Here is a 22500-nt window from a genome sequence, read left to right on the forward strand (position 1 = left end):
CACCATCCCTCACAAACAATTGTCACACTAACCACCCCTCCTCCATCTGCCCACAACCCCTGCATGGCGATTTAAGTGCAGCGTGTCCTGGGTCTCGTTCTTTCTTCTCGTCCCACTGCCTTGATCTGCTAACCTTAAAACCCTGACATTCTTGGGGCATATGTTCCTGAAAAATGCCACAAATGTCGAATCCGTGAATATCGGGGCATTGTTTCAATGGGAAAAAGGGGGGTAGGATCCCAGAGGTTCATGATTCAGAAAGGGAATTTTAAAAATTTTTACAAACATATGCAGATGATTATAATTTCATTTATCATGCTTCCAAATAAATATGTAAAACCAACAAGACGGTAGTTTCCAATTTTTATTTATGACAAGTCTGGAGACGGCAATGGTTCACGAGCGGTATTTCACGATGTAGATTGTTTCAGTCAAGGATGAGACAATGTGATAATTTTTGACCAAGTTATAAAAAGGATCAACATGATGTGGTACGAGTGACAGGTTATTAGCTGCAAAATGTCGAAAACCCGGTTTCGTTCAACAACTTTCAAAATTTGCCCTTTGCATAACCTTTAAAGGTCACAAAACAATGTTGTGGACATTAAAATAAGGAAACAGGATACGTGCTATAGCTTATTCGAGTTAGTTTGTCAAAGAAGGTCGAAAACCCTGTTCGATTCCCACAACTTTGAAAATTTGAGCTTTGTGAACTTTAAAGGTCAAAGGTCAAGGATTATGACCTTTGGTGCAAAACTTCCTCTGGAACATTCCAGGAACAATATAATGTCATATAGGCTATATGGCATTTCACACTCCTCGGATTATTATCAATACTTTGATGAAATCAGCGTAAAAACTAACTTGAAGGGGGCGCCACGGGCAAGGTGTTCGAGATAGAGCAAAATGGTTTCAAGACTTTAGGTGGGGAATGACCTCAAGATTATGCATAAAAAATATTGTCATCCTAGCTCTCAAAGTTTGGGTGGTCGTATGATTTTTATGTCAAAATTCGCAATTTTCCAAGTTCGTGACCTTGTGACCTTGACCTTGGGACAAAAATGAAAAATTGAGCTCCGTGGGGCTATGCAGGTGCCATTCGGCTAACCAAACACCAAAACCCCTGCCAGATTCGACAAACCCCCTCGGAGAAGATGTAACTTGAAATTGGCTACCCCCTAAAAACGCATGCTTTTTGGGCGTGGCTCCGCCCATAATGGGCGCAGCACGCCCATTCTCAGGAAAACACACCTAGATCATGATATATATACCTCCCACTTAAATTTTATCAGGAAAGGATCAAAACCCACGGAGCTATGCACAGACAGACAGACGGGCAGACGGGCAGACGGGCAGACGGGCAGACGGGCAGACGGGCAGACGGGCTGACGGGCTGACGGGCTGACGGGCTGACGGGCTGACGGGCTGACGGGCTGACGGGCTGACGGGCTGACGGGCTGACGGGCTGACGGGCTGACGGGCAGACGGGCAGACGGGCTGACGGGCTGACGGGCTGACGGGCAGACGGGCAGACGGGCAGACGGGCAGACGGGCAGACGGGCAGACGGGCAGACGGGCAGACGGGCAGACGGGCAGACGGGCAGACGGGCAGACGGGCAGACGGGCAGACGGGCAGACGGGCAGACGGGCAGACGGGCAGACGGGCAGACGGGCAGACGGGCAGACGGGCAGACGGGCAGACGGGCAGACGGGCAGACGGGCAGACGGGCAGACGGGCAGACGGGCAGACGGGCAGACGGGCAGACGGGCAGACGGGGCAGACGGGCAGACGGGCAGACGGGCAGACGGGCAGACGGGCAGACGGGCAGACGGGCAGACGGGCAGACGGGCAGACGGGCAGACGGGCAGACGGGCAGACGGGCAGACGGGCAGACGGGCAGACGGGCAGACGGGCAGACGGGCAGACGGGCAGACGGGCAGACGGGCAGACGGGCAGACGGGCAGACGGGCAGACGGGCAGACGGGCAGACGGGCAGACGGGCAGACGGGCAGACGGGCAGACGGGCAGACGGGCAGACGGGCAGACGGGCAGACGGGCAGACGGGCAGACGGGCAGACGGGCAGACGGGCAGACGGGCAGACGGGCAGACGGGCAGACGGGCAGACGGGCAGACGGGCAGACGGGCAGACGGGCAGACGGGCAGACGGGCAGACGGGCAGACGGGCAGACGGGCAGACGGGCAGACGGGCAGACGGGCAGACGGGCAGACGGGCAGACGGGCAGACGGGCAGACGGGCAGACGGGCAGACGGGCAGACGGGCAGACGGGCAGACGGGCAGACGGGCAGACGGGCAGACGGGCAGACGGGCAGACGGGCAGACGGGCAGACGGGCAGACGGGCAGACGGGCAGACGGGCAGACGGGCAGACGGGCAGACGGGCAGACGGGCAGACGGGCAGACGGGCAGACGGGCAGACGGGCAGACGGGCAGACGGGCTGACGGGCTGACGGGCTGACGGGCAGACGGGCAGACGGGCTGACGGGCAGACGGGCTGACGGGCTGACGGGCAGACGGGCAGACGGGCAGACGGGCTGACGGGCTGACGGGCTGACGGGCTGACGGGCTGACGGGCTGACGGGCTGACGGGCTGACGGGCTGACGGGCTGACGGGCTGACGGGCTGACGGGCTGACGGGCTGACGGGCTGACGGGCTGACGGGCTGACGGGCTGACGGGCTGACGGGGTGACGGGCTGACGGGCGGACGGCTGACGGGCTGACGGGCTGTCGGGCTGACGGGCTGACGGGCTGACGGGCTGACGGGCTGACGGGCTGACGGGCTGACGGGCTGGGACGGGCTGACGGGCTGACGGGCTGACGGGCTGACGGGTTGACGGGCTGACGGGCTGACGGGCTGGACGGGCTGACGGGTCGCCAGACGGGCTGACGGGCTGGACGGGGCTGACGGGCTGACGGGTTGACGGGCTGACGGGCTGACGGTGGGCTGACGGGCTGACGGGCTGACGGGCTGACGGGCTGACGGGGCTGACGGGCTGACGGGCCGGACGGGCTGACGGGCTGACGGGCTGACGGGCTGACGGCCTGACGGGCTGACGGGGTGACGCGCTGACGGGCTGACGGGCTGACGGGCGGACGGGCTGACGGGCTGACGGGCTGACGGGCTGACGGGCTGACGGGCTGACGGGCTGACGGGCTGACGGGCTGACGGGCTGACGGGCTGACGGGCTGACGGGCTGACGGGCTGACGGGCTGACGGGCTGACGGGCTGACGGGCTGACGGGCTGACGGGCTGACGGGCTGACGGGCTGGCGGGCTGACGGGCTGACGGGCTGACGGGCTGGACGGGCTGACGGGCTGACGGGCTGGACGGCTGACGGGACGGGCTGACGGGCTGACGGGCTGACGGGCTGACGGGTCGACGGGCTGACGGGCTGACGGCTGACGGGCTGACGGGCTGACGGGCTGACGGGCTGGGACGGGCTGACGGGCTGACGGGCTGACGGGCTGACGGGCTGACGCTGGGACGGCGCTGACGGGCTGGACGGGCTGACGGGCTGACGGGCTGACGGGCTGACGGGCTGACGGGCTGAGGGGCTGACGGGCTGCCGGGCTGACGGGCTGACGGGCTGACGGGCTGCCGGGCAGACGGGCTGACGGGCTGACGGGCTGACGGGGTTTGGACGGGCTGACGGGCTGACGGCTGACGGGCTGGACGGCTGACGGGGGGCTGACGGGCCGGGACGGGTTGACGGCTGACGGGCTGACGGGCTGACGGGTTGACGGGCTGACGGGCTGACGGGCTGACGGGCTGACGGGCTGGACGGGCTGACGGGCTGGACGGGCTGACGGGCTGACGGGCTGACGGGCTGACGGGCTGACGGGGCTGACGGGCTGACGGCTGACGGGCTGACGGGGCTGACGGGCTGACGGGGCTGACGGGCTGACGGGCTGACGGGCTGACGGGGCTGACGGGCTGACGGGCTGACGGGCTGACGGGCTGGACGGGCTGACGGGCTGACGGGCTGACGGGCTGGGACGGGCTGGACGGCTGGACGGGCTGACGGGCTGACGGCTGCTGGACGGGGCTGACGGGCTGGACGGGCTGACGGGCTGACGGGCTGACGGGCTGACGGGCTGACGGGCTGACGGGCTGGCGGGCTGACGGGCTGACGGGCTGTCGGGCTGACGGGCTGACGGGCTGCCGGGCGGAGGGGCGGACGGGCTGACGGGCTGACGGGCTGGCGGGCTGACGGGGCCACGGGCTGACGGGCTGACGGGCTGACGGGCTGCGGGGCTGACGGGCTGACGGGCTGACGGGCTGACGGGCTGACGGGCTGACGGGCTGACGGGCTGACGGGCTGACGGGCTGACGGGCTGACGGGCTGACGGGCTGACGGGCTGACGGGCTGACGGGCTGACGGGCTGACGGGCTGACGGGCTGACGGGCTGACGGGCTGACGGGCTGACGGGTTGTCGGGCTGGGACGGGGCTGACGGGCTGACGGGGTTGACGGGCTGACGGGCTGACGGGCTGGACGGGCTGACGGGCTGACGGGCTGACGGGTTGACGGGCTGGACGGGCTGACGGGCTGACGGGCTGACGGGCTGACGGGCTGACGGGCTGACGGGCTGGGACGGGCTGACGGGCTGACGGGCTGACGGGTTGACGGGCTGACGGGCTGACGGGCTGACGGGCTGACGGCTGACGGGCTGACGGGCTGCTGACGGGCTGACGGGCTGACGGGCTGACGGGCTGACGGGCTGACGGGGCTGACGGGCTGGACGGGGACGGCTGACGGGCTGACGGGCTGACGGGCTGACGGGCTGACGGGCTGACGGGCTGGGACGGGCTGACGGGCTGACGGGCTGACGGGCTGACGGGCTGACGGGCTGACGGGCTGACGGGCTGACGGGCTGGCCGGGACGGGCTGACGGGCTGACGGGCTGGACGGGGCCGTGACGGCTGACGGGCTGACGGGCTGACGGGCTGACGGGCTGACGGCTGACGGGCTGACGGGCTGACGGGCTGACGGGCTGACGGGCTGACGGGCTGACGGCTGACGGGCTGACGGGCTGACGGGCTGACGGGCTGACGGGGCTGACGGGCTGCCACTGGCTGACGGGGCTGACGGGCTGACGGGCTGACGGGCTGACGGGCTGACGGGCTGACGGGCTGACGGGGCTGACGGGCTGGACGGGCTGACGGCTGGACGTGGGCTGACGGGCTGGGACGGGCTGACGGCTGACGGGCTGACGGCTGACGGGCTGACGGGCTGACGGGCTGACGGGCTGACGGGCTGACGGGCTGACGGGCTGACGGGCTGACGGGCTGACGGGCTGACGGGCTGACGGGCTGACGGGCTGACGACGGGGCTGACGGGCTGACGGGCTGGACGGGGCTGACGGGCTGACGGGCTGACGGGCTGACGGGCTGACGGGGCTGGACGGGCTGACGGGCTGACGGGCTGACGGGCTGACGGGCTGACGCGCTGACGGGCTGACGGGCTGACGGGCTGACGGGCTGACGGGCTGACGGGCTGACGGGCTGACGGGCTGACGGGCTGACGGGCTGACGGGCTGACGGGCTGACGGGCTGACGGGCTGACGGGCTGACGGGCTGACGGGCTGACGGGCTGACGGGCTGACGGACTGACGGACTGACGGACTGACGGACTGACGGACTGACGGACTGACGGACTGACGGACTGACAGACTGACGGACTGACAGACTGACAGACTGACAGACTGACAGACTGACAGACTGACAGACTGACAGACTGACAGACTGACAGACTGACAGACTGACAGACTGACAGACTGACAGACTGACAGACTGACAGACTGACAGACTGACAGACTGACAGACTGACAGACTGACAGACTGACTGACTGACTGACTGACTGACTGACTGACTGACTGACTGACTGACTGACTGACTGACTGACTGACTGACAGACTGACTGACTGACTGACTGAGACTGACTGACTGACTGACTGAGACTGACTGACTGACTGACTGAGACTGACTGACTGACTGACTGAGACTGACTGACTGACAGACTGACAGACTGGACAGACTGGGACTGACAGACTGACAGACTGACAGACTGACAGACTGACAGACTGACAGACTGACAGACTGACAGACTGACAGACTGACAGACTGACAGACTGACAGACTGACAGACTGACAGACTGACAGACTGACAGACCTGACAGACTGACAGACCTGGACAGACTGACAGACTGACAGACTGACAGACTGACAGACTGACAGACTGACAGACTGACAGACTGACAGACTGACAGACTGACAGACTGACAGACTGACAGACTGACAGACTGACAGACTGACAGACTGACAGACCTGACAGACTGACAGACTGACAGACTGACAGATCTGACAGACTGACAGACTGACAGACTGACAGACTGACAGACTGACAGACTGACAGACTGACAGACTGACAGACTGACAGACTGACAGACTGACAGACTGACAGACTGACAGACTGGACAGACTGACAGACTGACAGACTGACAGACTGACAGACTGACAGACTGACAGACTGACAGACTGACAGACTGACAGACTGGACAGACTGACAGACTGACAGACTGACAGACTGACAGACTGACAGACTGACAGACTGACAGACTGACAGACTGACAGACTGACAGACTGGACAGACTGACAGACCTGACAGACTGACAGACTGACAGACTGACAGACTGACAGACTGACAGACTGACAGACTGACAGACTGACAGACTGACAGACTGACAGACTGACAGACTGACAGACTGGACAGACTGACAGACTGACAGACTGACAGACTGACAGACTGACAGACTGACAGACTGACAGACTGACAGACTGACAGACTGACAGACTGACAGACTGACTGACTGACAGACTGACAGACTGACAGACTGACAGACTGTCTGACTGACTGACAGACTGACAGACTGACAGACTGACAGACTGACAGACTGACAGACTGACAGACTGACAGACTGGACAGACTGACAGACTGACAGACTGACAGACTGACAGACTGACAGACTGGACAGACTGACAGACTGACAGACTGACAGACTGACAGACTGACAGACCGATGACAGACTGACAGACTGACAGACTGACAGACTGACAGACTGACAGACTGACAGACTGACAGACTGACAGACTGACAGACTGACAGACTGACAGACTGACAGACTGACAGACTGACAGACTGACAGACTGACAGACTGACAGACTGACAGACTGACAGACTGACAGACTGACAGACTGACAGACTGACAGACTGACAGACTGACAGACTGACAGACTGACAGACTGACAGACTGACAGACTGACAGACTGACAGACTGACAGACTGACAGACTGACAGACTGACAGACTGACAGACTGACAGACTGGAAGACTGACAGACTGACAGACTGACAGACTGGACAGACTGACAGACTGACAGACTGACAGACTGGACAGACTGACAGACTGACAGACTGACAGACTGACAGACGGACCTGACAGACTGACAGACTGACAGACCTGACAGACTGACAGACTGACAGACTGACAGACTGACAGACTGACAGACTGACAGACTGACAGACTGACAGACTGGACAGACTGACAGACTGACAGACTGACAGACCTGACAGACCTGACAGACCTGACAGACTGACAGACTGACAGACTGACAGACTGACAGACTGACAGACTGACAGACTGACAGACTGACAGACTGACAGACTGACAGACTGACAGACTGACAGACTGGACAGACTGGACAGACTGACAGACCTGACAGACTGACAGACCGACAGACTGACAGACTGGACAGACTGACAGACAGACTGACAGACTGACAGACTGACAGACTGACAGACTGACAGACTGACAGACAGACTGACAGACCGACAGACTGACAGACTGACAGACTGACAGACCTGACAGACTGACAGACTGACAGACTGACAGACCTGACAGACTGAGACAGACCTGACAGACTGACAGACTGGACAGACTGGACAGACTGACAGACTGGACAGACTGACAGACTGACAGACCTGACAGACCTGACAGACTGACAGACTGACAGACTCGACAGACTGACAGACTGACAGACTGACAGACTGACAGACTGACAGACTGACAGACTGACAGACCGACAGACTGACAGACTGACAGACTGACAGACTGACAGACTGACAGACTGACAGACTGACAGACTGACAGACTGACAGACTGACAGACTGACAGACTGACAGACTGACAGACTGACAGACTGACAGACTGACAGACTGACAGACTGACAGACTGACAGACTGACAGACTGACAGACTGACAGACTGACAGACTGACAGACTGACAGACTGACAGACCTGACAGACCGGACAGACTGACAGACTGACAGACTGACAGACTGACAGATCTGACAGACTGACAGACTGACAGACTGACAGACTGACAGACTGACAGACTGACAGACTGACAGACTGACAGACTGGGACAGACTGACAGACCTGACAGACTGACAGACTGACAGACTGACAGACTGACAGACTGGACAGACCGACAGACTGACAGACTGACAGACTGACAGACTGACAGACTGACAGACTGGACAGACTGACAGACTGGACAGACTGACAGACTGACAGACTGGACAGGACTGACAGACTGATCAGACTGACAGACTGACAGACGACAGACCAAAAAAAAAACAGACTGACAGACTGACAGACTGACAGACTGACAGACTGGACAGACTGACAGACCGACAGACCTGACAGACTGACAGACTGACAGCCTGACAGACTGACAGACTGACAGACTGACAGACTGACAGACTCACAGACTCACACACTGACAGACTCACAGACTGACAGACTGACAGACTGACAGACTGACAGACTCACAGACTGACAGACTGACAGAGTGACAGATCGACAGACTGACAGACTGACAGACTGACAGACTGGACAGACTGACAGATCGGACAGACTGACAGACTGACAGACTGACAGACTGACAGACTGACAGACTGACAGACTGACAGACTGACAGACTGACAGACTGACAGACTGACAGACTGACAGACTGACAGACTGACAGACAGACAGACAGACAGACAGACAGACAGACAGACAGACAGACAGACAGACAGACAGACAGACAGACAGACAGACAGACAGACTGACTGAGACTGACAGACTGACTGACTGACTGACAGACTGACAGACTGACAGACTGACAGACTGACAGACTGACAGACTGACAGACTGACAGACTGACAGACTGACAGACTGACAGACTGACAGACTGACAGACTGACAGACTGACAGACTGGACTTACAGACCGACAGACCGGGACAGACTGACAGACTGGACAGACTGACAGACTCGACAGACTGACAGACCAGGACAGACCGACAGACTGACAGACTGACAGACTGACAGACTGGACAGACTGACAGACTGACAGACTGGACAGACTGACAGACTGACAGACTGACAGACCTGACAGACTGACAGACTGACAGACACAGACTGGACATGACAGATTCAGACTGACAGACGGACAGACTGACAGACTGACAGACTGACAGACTGACAGACTGACAGACTGACAGACTACTGACAGACAGACAGACAGACAGACAGACAGACAGACAGACAGACAGACAGACAGACTGACTGAGACTGACAGACTGACTGACTGACTGACAGACTGACAGACTGACAGACTGACAGACTGACAGACTGACAGACTGACAGACTGACAGACTGACAGACTGACAGACCGACAGACTGACAGACTGACAGACTGACAGACTGACAGACTGACAGACTGACAGACTGACAGACTGTCAGACTGACAGACTGACAGACTGACAGACTGACAGACTGACAGACTGACAGACTGACAGACTGACAGACTGACAGACTGACAGACTGACAGACTGACAGACTGACAGACTGACAGACTGACAGACTGACAGACTGACAGACTGACAGACTGACAGACTGACAGACTGACTATAGTGGTCACTTACTGACTCGTGAACCAATATGACGTAGATGATGATTATGATGATAATGGTGATCATGATAGAATCTATTGAACTCCTCTGAAGAGGATGCAGGTGAGGGTTAATGTACTCCAGAACACTAAAATTGTGGACCAGTTTTATTCATTTAAAAGTATAAAAGGTACTTAACTTGTTCCTCATCAACCTTTTTTTGATAGATTTTTTGTTGTTGTTGTTGTTCTTGTTTGGCCTTCCCCTCCACACCAGGTCGGTTATCAGAAGATTCTTGCACTTACCTATGTAGACAAATTTCTTGATGATGTCCGCAAAGAGTTTAGGGACAAGTACCGCAATGAGTTGCGACAAGGCGTCTTGGCACTCTTAAATGGCTCCTTCAATTTTGAGAGTGATTTTCACCACCTACGCAAGTATGCTTGATTTTGGGTAACAAAACTGAAGGATGCAATCTTTAGCATGATCGTTTTTCCCCTTTATTAATCCAAGCATGGTATATTTTGGTGTCATGTATATCCAGGCAAGCAGAGCACTATAGCAAAAAGCAAGTGCCAATCGAAATGAAGACCTATGCAGAGTCTCGTAAATCTCAGAAGACTGTAAACTCCTTGATTCAAGTGCCAGCAGACAAGACAAAAGTAAGCAAGAAGGGTAAAGGCAGCAAGAAAAATGGAAAGCCCATCAACACTTTTCGTAAGTTTGTTCATTCAGTTTTGTTGCTATGCCCTTTACTTTCATCTACAAGAGTTGTTCAGGTTAACCTTTACTTTTTATTCTAGATGATCATAAAAGGAATTCAATCACTTTATACAGTGCTTGTGCTAAGATTTTCTGTGCAAAGTGATGCTTCAGCTGCACAAAAAGCACTCTGGGTATTTCCAGCAGAGTGGTGAACTGTTTGTAATGTGATGGGCAGTGGGGGTGGTGTTGTGTAATAACATTTCTGGCAAATATTTAAAAAAAATATATATATATATATATTGGAATTTGCATAAGGCTAGCTGTGCAGCCTCAATGCATCATCATAAGGCTAGCTGTGCAGTATTATGCCTCAAATGCAGAAGTGTGTTTGAAAAACCATGGCAATGTAAAATTCAGAAAGTATGTCATTTATAGCAAGGACCATCAGTTGGAGCTCTGCAAAAATGTTTAAAAATGGAAACGAGTAATTAATGGATCATGGAATGCTCATATCCTACCACTTTTTGTGACATCCAAGAACCTTGCCCAGGTTGAACAGTTTATTTTGGGCAATTTCCACACCAAAATGCATGCCATAGCAGTCCAAACTGTCTTCAACTTGAAAGTATGGATGCTATCATTCATTTGCAATGGAAATTCAATGAAGTAAGCATTGTAGGGGTAGCTTTGAAAATAACTCATTTGAACTGAATATAGAAGGAATATACAGTGAAATTTAAAACATGTATTCTCCTCCATCACTACTATATCATAAATGTGAAGTTTCACGTCGATTGATGAAGCGGATCCAGGGAAAACATTATTTAATATTTTTCTTCAATCAAATATGGCTGCCAAACCATGTGACCTATCAATTATTCCTTAATGAACTTGTACACCCATGGCTTGTGGAGCATTTGTTTGAAGTTCCCCTCAATTTGTTCAGCCATTCTGGAGAAGAAGATTTTTTTTTGTTTGAGGGGAAATCCAATATGTCTGCCAAACCATGTTACCTATGACATCATATGTGTGAACCTTTTGTTCCTCACGGATAGGCAGTCATACATGTAAAGCTTCACCTCGATTTGTTCAGCCACTTCAAAGAAGATTTTTGAAGATTTTTTAAAATTATTTTTTAATTTTTTTAAACAATAGGGCTGCTAAATTACGTGACCGATGACGCCATTAAAAAACAAAATTTCTGTGGACCATTTTATCCCTAGATGACACTCAAAATTTTTAATACTGATCAGATGTGGCATTCTACATAGGCAATTATGACGCCATAACAAAGGCACCTATGATGTCGTCAAAAAAATAAATAAATCACACTTTCCCCATGAAGAGTGCTTGTCATGTGCCAAGTTTCAATTTTTTACTTGGTGTGGTTTCAGATAGAGTTCCAAAGTTTTTTTTTTAACGTTTTTCCAACATGGCTGCCACACCACATGACCAATGGCATCATTATGATTAAAACCTTCTACATGAGTAGTCACACCTGTGGTGAAATTTTTGTCTCAATCTGACAAGCGGTTGCAGAGAAAAACACCAAAGTTCTGTGCAGACAGACCGACAGACACAAAAACAAACAGACCCAAACGAAATACTCTCTCCTTCGGTGAGGGTCAATGAATAATAAAAAATACATCATGGGTCAGGGTCAGGTATCCGATCAAAGCGGGACGTCTTGGTACCCAGTCATCACTGCCAGAAGTTTTATAGTGGCAGTTTGAATTATGTAACTCACCAGTACACGAATGCCACACAAAATACCCCACACAAAACCAGTACTGGCAATGGTCTGCAATCTCTGATTGCTCTTTTTCTAGTTTTGTATGTATATGCTCTGAGCCAATCAGGTGGACGTTGGTCATGCACTAGACTTTGCTACTTTGACCATTATAACAATTCTAAAAAAAAAAAAATGCAGACAACGTAATAGCTTCTGCCCAGTCCACCACTTAGTAAACTAAAACAAAGTTAACTCGGTCAAGGAGAAGTGTAGAGCCGGTTAAGCTTGGATCGACAGGTTTAATAGTGCGCGGATATGTGCATAAAATCAGAACGATTGTGGGTTTGGTGGTAAAAGCACCAAAATTGGCACAGTTCATCACAAGAACATATACATTGATTTTAGCTATAGTGCCAAGCCAGATTTTTCATTGTACGAGAAATATGGGCAAAAATCGAAGATGGCTGCCACCGCTGGTTGTGAAATTTTGAAATCGCCATATCTTTACCAATAATTGACATAGAAAGTTGTATAAGGTGTCTGTACCTATGTTTTCACACACATATAAACTGATTAGACACTCAGATTGAACATAACATGCTTCCGTGCTAGTATAAGTGGTATATGACTGCCAAAATGTGCTGATTTTATGCGACTAATCGATTCTGAACTGTAAATCGAATCAGAATGTCGTTTGTTGATACACCCGAGGCTCCCAGGCGTAAAGAGTTCAGAAAGAGCATAATAAAATCAAGTCAAACATCATCATGATCATTTAAAACATTTATAATAAACATCAAACTTTCAAAAATTCAAGCTATAAAACAATAGTTTCAACGCCATGGACACAATACTTTCATTAAGAACTTTTGACCAGAAACCATACACAGTAATACTTTTGATTGCTTGAACACCAAACATAATTGCACATAAACAAATATAATCACATGTTGTGATGAATAACAAATAACATTTAATAACACAACATCATATTTGTATGCGCATGTATCACTTTCAAAACACACAATCCTGACTGAAAATAAATCGCAATAATAGTGTTACGTTTGAGGGGGGGTATGCATTCAAAGGGTAATTAGGATGTTTAATTAGGTATGCCATGCTGTTCGAGTGTACCAGGATCTCGATGTAATAAGTAGCAATTCAGTGGTGATAAGTTGTCTAGTAAATGTCCATTTCTTCAAGGGGGAAATGATAATTGTCACGTAATTAGATAGGGACACGGGATAGGGTAAGTGTGTCTGCGTAAACCCCTTTTATTAGTCCCTGGAGGCTGGCCGTGACGTCACAGGACAGTGCTGCGGATGGCTCCGCCCCGTGATCACGATTGGCGGAAGGCGACGGCGCAGGGCCAATAAAACGACTCGATTGGAAGTGACGAGGACGGGAGGATAAAAAGGTTCTGTTCGGGGTCGAAAAGGAAGAGGAAGAAGATCGGGACAAAAAAACCGTTTTGGTGGAGGTTGTTGTGCTGGGAGCGTGCTTTTTGTTGGGCTGTTCTCGATCCTGGTTTCATCGTGTCTTGTAGCCTTGCTGAGCCTCGTGTCTCACCTTGGTTGGCTCTGGGGTTCTGCTGGCTCGGAGTACGGGGTCGAACGGCGGGCGGACCTGCCTCCCTCTCCTGCTCACAACTTGGCGCCTGAACCGGTTCCCTGGCGGCTGTGAGCGGACTTGGGCCAGGACCAGGAGGTCGACAGCACCACGGTGTCTCCTGCCCCTGACAAGCGCAACGCCAGCTCGTCCGACGCCAATCCAGGGACTGTTGCGTTTACACCACGGGCCAGCCTGACCACCAGAACCAGCTACGTTTTGTGTGTGTGTGTGTGTGTGTGTGTGTGTGTGTGTGTGTGTGTGTGTGTGTGTGTGTGTGTGTGTGTGTGTGTGTGTGTGTGTGTGTGTGTGTGTGTGTGTGCGTGTGTGCGTGCGTGCGTGCGTGCGTGCGTGCGCGTACCTGGCGCCTTAGAGGGTTTGAGATCGGTATATCCATTGGAATTGTTTGTGTTTTCCCCACGCCCGAACCCACACCACCATCCCGTCGAATCGCCCCGGATCCCTATTCTTGACGAGTCTTGTTATTTCTGGTTAGAGAAATAAACGTTATCAACTCAGTGAAAAGCGACTCGTGCCACCTTCCTCGTCCCGTTTGCGGTAGAGCGATTGAAACCGCCATCTTTGGGTTATAAATAAATAAACCGCCTCCATCGTTTCGGCTCATTCTACGTTGGCGGGACTGTTCAAGTCCCGTGGACGTCACATTGGTGTCAGGGTGTTGGATGTTCGAACGCCTCTAAATTATATTTGGTATCGGGAGAATATACCAAGATTAAAATCTCGCCACAAATTGGAATACAAAATTACTACAGAAAAGCGCGCGAGCGCGGGAAAATTTTGGCGGGAGTTTTCAAATTTAATTTGATTGGCGGCAAACGGGACTTCTGCACCATGGCGGATGTGCAGATGTTTGAGGAGGAAGGCCACGTGTCTGGCAGCGAGTCGGGGGAAGAAGGGAGAGACGGGGGTCGGATGGGAATCTCCCCCATTCCGAGCGTGGACCGTGTTTCATCGTCCGTAACGGGGCCGGCAGCGCCGGAAACCGGCGCGATGTCGATCCAGACAATGTTGGAACGTTTAATAGGGGACATGACGGCACAAATGACAAATCAATTCGTGACACAGAGGGCAGAAATGATGGCACAGAGGGCAGAAATGACAAATCAATTCGTGACACAGAGGGCAGAAATGACGGCACAGAGGGCAGAAATGACAGATCATTTGGGGGTAATGGGGGTACAGTTGGGTGCACGGATTGATTTAATGAGGGATGAATTGGGGGAGTAGATGAAGAAAATGAAAACTGAGATGCAGGAGTGTGTGGATGTTAAATTGGGGGAAATACAAAGTAAATTCGAGGATAGATTGGAGGAAACAAAGGTAGAAATTACATTGGAGAGGGAAAATATACGGAAAAAATTGGTAGATAAAATTGATGCAATGAACATTCGGGTTGATAAAGTGGATGAAAGCCTGGAACGTCATCGTGCCTGTGTGGATGCTCATATGCAGCTGCAAGTAGAAGAGTGGGGAGAGCTGAGGAAGCAAGGGATGAATTTGGCGGAGGAGGTAAAAGGATTGGAGGCTTGTTTGGACGAACAAGATAAAATTATGAGCCAAGATGAAGTCTTGGATAAAGGCCTGGTAGAGCCGTCTTTTGTAAGTAGAGTGTCCGGGTTGGTTGAGGAGCAGCTACAAACTCGCGACGGAGCCTTGGAGGAGGTTGTGCGGGCCCAGAAGATCCTGCGGGAAGAGGTGAATCGGTCCATTCAACGTTTGGAACAGGAGGCAAAATTGACCCATGAGACCCTCACCACGAAACATATTTGGCCACATTGGGCTCCGAAATTGGATACGCAGCCACAAGGGTGTTTGATCCCTGGGCTGGATTCGGACAACGGATAAACTGAGAAGTGGGCCACCGTAAAAGTGATCCCCCTGGTAAATTTTGACGGGTCAGGGAGCCTTGAAGCTTTTCTGACGCAATTTGAGTGTATTTCCCGACTAAACGGGTGGAATGAGCGGGAACGTACAGGGAATTTGGTGGCAACGTTGCGGGGACCAGCCGCAGATGTGTTAAACATGATCGCGGAGGGGATGTTGACAAGCTCCCACATTTGCGAGGCGTTGAGCTGTCAGTTTGGGTTCGCAGCGAACTGTGATCTGGTGCGGGCCCAGCTCCAGCACCGCAAATTAAAGCCGGGTGAGACAGTGCAGGAGCTGGCACAGGACATTTACCAATCAGTCAGGATCGCGTATCGGGACCTTACAGTGGAGGCATGGGACAGACTGGCACTCGAGAAATTTTTTGCTGCTCTTCCTGACCCTGAGGTCCGAGCGCTAGTGGAGCTACAGGATCCACCCACCGTTCACCGAGCGGCTGAGTGCGCAGCCAGGCTGGCCTCGTGGAGGCGGCCGGGTCGGGTGCCAGAGAGGCCATCGGTGACGGTCCCACAGGCGGAGATTCACGATCAAGGAGAGGGGCTGGGAGAAATTGGCATTACCCAAGCATTACCCATTACCCAAATTTCAGGAAATTTGCCAGAAACTGTCGAGTTTGATAAGGGGTAATTCGGTAGTTGGTGCGCCAAAGCGGCGGGGTCCAGCCCAGCCAATAGAGCAATTTGATTATAGCCGAGAGGGTCCGGAACCGGAAGAGACATTACACCGATACCCACGGGCGCCTTTTATGGGGAGTTGTTTCCAGTGCGGGCGAAGAGGACACATGCAACGATATTGCCGGTACCCGGCGATGGAGAGACCCTCCAATAGACTTTCAAGCCCGGAGAGGATGAATCCTCCTGCTGAACCGCCAGGTCTATCCGAGGTGCCCTTACCTAGGTCGAGTCCGGAGATCACTGTCGGGGGTCGGGGAAACTAGATCGGGCTGAGCATACAGGGCCATGCTTGGCTGGTGAGATTGTGGCGAAGTGCCCTCCCTTGGTGAAAATAGTGAATTGTGGGAAAATTGGTGTGGGGAATTTGCGGGTAAGGGTAAAGATAGAGGGAGAGTTTTGTGAAGCAGTGGTGGACACGGGTGCAAGTGATACCGTTATTAGCCCGCTAGTGTTGGACCAAAGTGTTGGAGGTTGGGACAAAATCGAGAGACTAGCAGGACACAGTCTCCAACTGCCTACGGAAGCAACGACGCTGATAATGGGTCGTGGGGTTGTGAGGATGGAGTTGGGCAGCCTAGAGGTCGATGCGGTGGTGTGGGTGGCAGAAGTGTGTGACCGATGCCTTCTGGGGTTGAGTTTCCTTGTGTAACATGACTGCCAACTAGACCTAGGGTGGGGTCACATGTGGCTAGGGACTGAAAAGCTACGGTTGGAGGGACTGGGGGAAGTCGAGGAGGGACAGGGGGCGTGACTGGAGATGCCGCGCACCGTGACCGTGGCCCCCAGGTCTGAGACCGTGGTGTTGGCTCGGATATCGGCAAGGACCAATCACGTGGGTCAGCTCGGGATGGTGGAGCCGTGGAGCTCGGGGGAAACTGCAGGATTGATGGTGGGTCGTACACTCGTGGATACACATCAGCCCATGGTAGTGCTTCGGTTGCTCAACCTGTCTGACAGCCCTCACACAGTGAGGGGCAGAGCTGTTATAGCAAAGTGTAGCAGTGTAGTGGAGATCACCGGAGGGGACGGAACCACAGACTCGCCAGGTCAGCCGGAGTCGGGGCAAAATTTTGGAAAAACAAATTGGCCAGAGGGAGTAAGGGACATGGTAAACCGAGCAGAACAGGGGTTAACAGTGGACCAGGTAAGGTCATTGCACAATTTGGTTGGTGCTAATGTGGATGTATTCTCTCTCTCTCCCGAGGATTTTGGACGCACGAGTCTAGTCAGGCACCAAATTGACACTGGCGAGGCTCGACCTGTTCGACAGCCTGCACGACGTCTACCTCTTGCAAAGAGGGATGAGGCTGAAAAACAGGTGGAAAAGATGAAGGAGGCTGGAATTATTGAGCCCTCGGTAAGTCCTTGGGTGTCACCCATTGTGTTGGTGAGAAAGAAGGACGGGACCATTCGGTTCTGTGTGGATTATCGCCAGCTCAATCAAGTGACGCTCAAAGACTCGTATCCCCTGCCACGTATTGATGATACACTCGATGCCATTTCCGGCTCAAAATGGTTCACTACATTGGATTTGAAGAGTGGCTACTGGCAGGTGGAAATGGACAAACAAGGGAGAGAGAAAACAGCATTTACCACAGGGAAGGGCCTCTGGCAGTTTGTCGTCATGCCTTTCGGATTGTGCAATGCCCCCGCCACATTTGAACGTCTGATGGAACGCGTTTTGATTGGGCTGCCATGGCAAACATGCCTGATCTATTTAGACGACGTTCTTGTCCACGCTCCCATATTTGAGCAGGCTGCCAAAAATTTGGTGGAGGTTTTCAGGCGATTGAGGGGGGCCAGGTTAAAACTGAACCCTGGGAAATGCGAAATATTTAGGAAAGAGGTCGTTTATCTGGGTCATGTGGTAAATGAGAGCGGCGTGGCCACGGACCCAATGAAGGCAGTGGCAGTAAAAGAGTAGCCCACCCCCATAAATGTAAGAGAGGTCAGAGGATTTTTGGGCCTCTGTTCTTACTATAGGAAATTTGTGGAAAATTTTGCAAATATTGCAAGACCATTGCACCAATTGACAGAGAAGGGAGCTAAATTTGTGTGGTCAGAAAACTGCACCAAAGCATCCAATCACCTTAAACAAAGTCTGATAGAAGCCCCAGTTTTGGCGTATCCGGCCGAGACTGGCCAGTTCATCCTTGACACGGATGCTAGTCAGGCAGGATTGGGGGCGGTCCTGTCTCAAGTCCAACAAGGTGTCGAACGAGTGATTGCCTATTATAGTAGGGCTCTGTCAAAGCCCGAGCGGAATTTTTGCGTCACCCGCAAAGAATTATTGGCCTTGCTGTCTGCAGTTGGACACTTTCATCCTTACCTGTACGGGAGGGAGTTTGTGATCCGGGTTGATCATGCCTCCTTGCAATGGCTTCTTCGGTTCAAGGAGCCGGAGGGCCAAATTGCAAGGTGGCTTGAGAAACTGCAGCAGTACAATTTTGTTGTGCAACATCGGCCCGGCAAAACACATGCCAACGCAGATGCTCTCTCTCGGCGACCTTGTTGGCAGCACCAATGCAAATTTTGTGAGCGTCAAGAGAATAGGGATTTGATTGGGCAGGAACAAATTGATGCATGCCTATGTGCCGCCAGAGTAACCCGACGGACTCTGCCACAACCACCTTCTGAATTTGGTAGTGTCGATTGGAAAAAGGAACAGAAGGAGGACCCTGTTTTGGGCCACCTCTGTAATTGGCTAGAGGGTGGAAAACGGCCCGCGTGGGAAGAAATTGCTTCGCTTGGGGCGCAGGTGAAGGCGTATTGGGCACAATGGCAGATGCTCCAGCTGAAGGATGGCATTTTGTACCGGGAGTGGGAATTACCAACGAGTGGAAATGCTTCCTGGTTGTTGGTGGTACCTTCGAAATTGAGAGAACAGGTGATGGGGCTTGTACATGGAACACGAACGATGGGACACTTAGGTGTAACCGAAACACTAGCGAAATTGAGGCAGAGATTCTATTGGGTGAACTCGGGCAGCGACATCCAAAAATGGGTACGTTGGTGCGACCTCTGCCGGGGGAAGAAAACACCACCATGCGCACGTAAGGCCCCCCTCCAAATTTATAATGTAGGAGCACCACTTGAGAGGGTAGCGGTTGATGTGGTCGGGCCCCTACCCACCACCCACCGACGGCAACAAGTATATTCTGGTGGCAATGGACTACTTTACCAGATGGCCGGAGGCCTATGCATTGCCCAATCAGGAAGCACGGCTGGTTGCCCAAGCACTAGTGGAGGGATTCTTCACCCGTTTTGGAACTCCGAGGGAGCTGCACACAGACCAGGGCCGGAACTTCGAGTCCGAACTCCTACGCTCAGTGTGCGAGCTCCTCCAAATTCACAAGACTCGGACCACTCCTCTAAGGCCACAGTCGGATGGGATGGTGGAGAAGTTTAATAAAACTCTGCTTACCCAGTTAGATCTCTTTACCTCCCAGAATCAGCAGGACTGGGATGAACATCTCCCCTTTGTCCTGATGGCATACAGGACTGCGCAGCATGAGGCCACGCACTGCACCCCTGCCTTGCTGATGTTTGGTCGGGAGATGCGGGTCCCTGTTGATTTGTGGCTGGGCGTGACACCTGAAACCCCAACATGGACCTCGGCGGAGGGTTATGCTTCCAAAATGCGTAAGAGCATAGAGAAAGCTCATGACTTTGCGAGGGAGCGAATAGGTTTGGCTTCCTCGCGTGCTAAATTGAGGTATGACTCTCGGACACACGCCCCCCGATTCCTCCCTGGAGACCTCATTTGGCTCTTCCAGCCACAGAGGAGGAAGGGTGTGTGCCCGAAACTCACCCCCCCTGGAAGGGCCCCGGTGTGATACTCCGACAGGTAACCGATGTAGTTTTTAAAATCCAGATGGGCCGTCACGCACTCCCACAGATCGTCCATTGTGACCGATTGAGCTCTTACATGGGTCGGGATATTCCGGATTGGATAGAGCGTGTGAGGGGAAGATTGGCCGCTTCTGTGTGGGAGCTTGGGCCCGGGCAGCCTCCTGCCCCATGTGCTGAAGGTGAGGGTTTGTAAGTTCTGCTGGGTTTTAGAGTGACAATCGGGACAGTGGGTAATTGGTAACAAAGCGGGCACAAGTGGCTGTCCAATGGCTGGTGCGTGGATCGGGTGAAAAGTGCTGTGTGAGTTGTTTTGAGTTAAGAAGTGAAATGTATGGTGCACACATTGTTTTTTTTTATTGGGCATGGTGTGGTAACAGGGAAGGTCATGGTCGGTGAAGTGTTAGAAATGCAGGTGTCACATGTAAGGCCGATGGGGTGGGGGAGTCATGTGGGTTTTGTGGGTGGGGATGATGTGTTTGTCCGCAGGGATTGCTGAAGCTCATGGTGAGCGGGAATTGCGACCCCCTTCAAGGAGATTCACCATCTGGTGGCTAATGGTGACAGTGTCTGGAGGCAACTGGGAGAGGGTCTGGTTGGGCGACCAAGGCGGGTAGGACCTTGGCGACCCAGGAAGGCCAGAGGAGCTAGTGAGACCCCTTCCAGTGTGTTGTACGGGGTTAGAGCTGATGGCTACCAGGGGGGGTGGGAATCAAAGGGAGCGGGGCGGAGAAACGTCCGGGTTGGACTAAAGCTTACCTGTGGGCATGGTCGCACCTGAGATGCCCCCATCATCTTGTGGTAACCCACCCCACGGCCATGACGGGGTTCAGCCTGCATCATTAAAATGAGGACCATGACCCAGAAATGTGATGATGACCATGGTGTGAGTGTTGTGAAGATGTGTGTCCCACTCGATCCCGCACAACTTGACAGGTGCAGCAAGGGCATGAGGTCCGCATAATTTTGGGGCAAGCAAATTTGAAAATTGGCTCCCCAGGTAACGCTGGGTCTATTAGCATCCACTGGGGGACGCGGTCAAGTGTAAATATCCCGTGAATAGTGTCGTTAAGGCTTAGAGTAGGAATGTAAAGTATAAGTGTTGTTTTTTTTTTTTTTGTGGAACCTTTTGTTTCCCCTCCCCAGATCACTGGAAGAGTGTTGGGCAAGAGCGATGATCCAGAGGATGGAGTGCAACTTCGCTCAGTGCTCTCATGTGATAAAATAAAAAAAATAAAAAAATGAATGATTGTTTAGGCGAGGATAAGGCCATAAGGGGGTAGTACATTAAGCAGGATAGGTAAGTTAGCTGCAACTCGCTGCCCATTGCCCCTCCTACTTTATTTCGTTAGGTTAAATAGGTGTGAGTCAGTAAGTGTTAAGGCTGGTACGGTAGCGCCTGTGATATACCTTGCAGGAGCTGCGGTACCAGAGGAGGGGGCAGTGTTATTTTTGAGGGGGGTTATGCATTCAAAGGGTAATTAGGATGTTTAATTAGGTATGCCATGCTGTTCGAGTGTACCAGGATCTCGATGTAATAAGTAGCAATTCAGTGGTGTTAAGTTGTCTAGTAAATGTCCATTTCTTCAAGGGGGAAATGATAATTGTCACGTAATTAGATAGGGACACGGGATAGGGTAAGTGTGTCTGCGTAAACCCCTTTTAGTAGTCCCTTTTAGTAGTCCCTGGCTGGCCGTGACGTCACAGGACAGTGCTGCGGATGGCTCCGCCCCGTGATCACGATTGGCGGAAGGCGACGGCGCAGGGCCAATAAAACGACTCGATTGGAAGTGACGAGGACGGGAGGATAAAAAGGTTCTGTTCGGGGTCCAAAAGGAAAAGGAAGAGGAAGAAGATCGGGACAGAAAAACCGTTTTGGTGGAGGTTGTTGTGCTGGGAGCGTGCTTTTTGTTGGGCTGTTCTCGATCCTGGTTTCATCGTGTCTTGTAGCCTTGCTGAGCCTCGTGCCTCACCTTGGTTGACTCTGGGGTTCTGCTGGCTCGGAGTACT

At 53.3% G+C, this 22500-nt stretch overlaps 1 protein-coding gene across 2 annotated transcripts in view; it reads left to right on the plus strand.

The window, feature by feature from the left end:
• Positions 1-22500, plus strand: part of SRPRA (SRP receptor subunit alpha) — a 112314-nt gene that overhangs the window by 32502 nt on the left and 57312 nt on the right. For both annotated transcript variants that reach the window (XM_085885792.1, XM_085885782.1), the window contains exons 3-4: positions 10294-10454; positions 10562-10734. In XM_085885792.1, coding sequence (XP_085741918.1) covers positions 10294-10454; positions 10562-10734 — 334 coding nt within the window. The remainder of the gene's footprint in view (positions 1-10293; positions 10455-10561; positions 10735-22500) is intronic.

This window comes from Eptatretus burgeri, chromosome 1, assembly GCF_056783735.1.
Source record: "Eptatretus burgeri isolate ZD-2024b chromosome 1, Ebu_testis_v1, whole genome shotgun sequence".
Classification (NCBI taxonomy): Eukaryota; Metazoa; Chordata; class Myxini; order Myxiniformes; family Myxinidae; genus Eptatretus; species Eptatretus burgeri.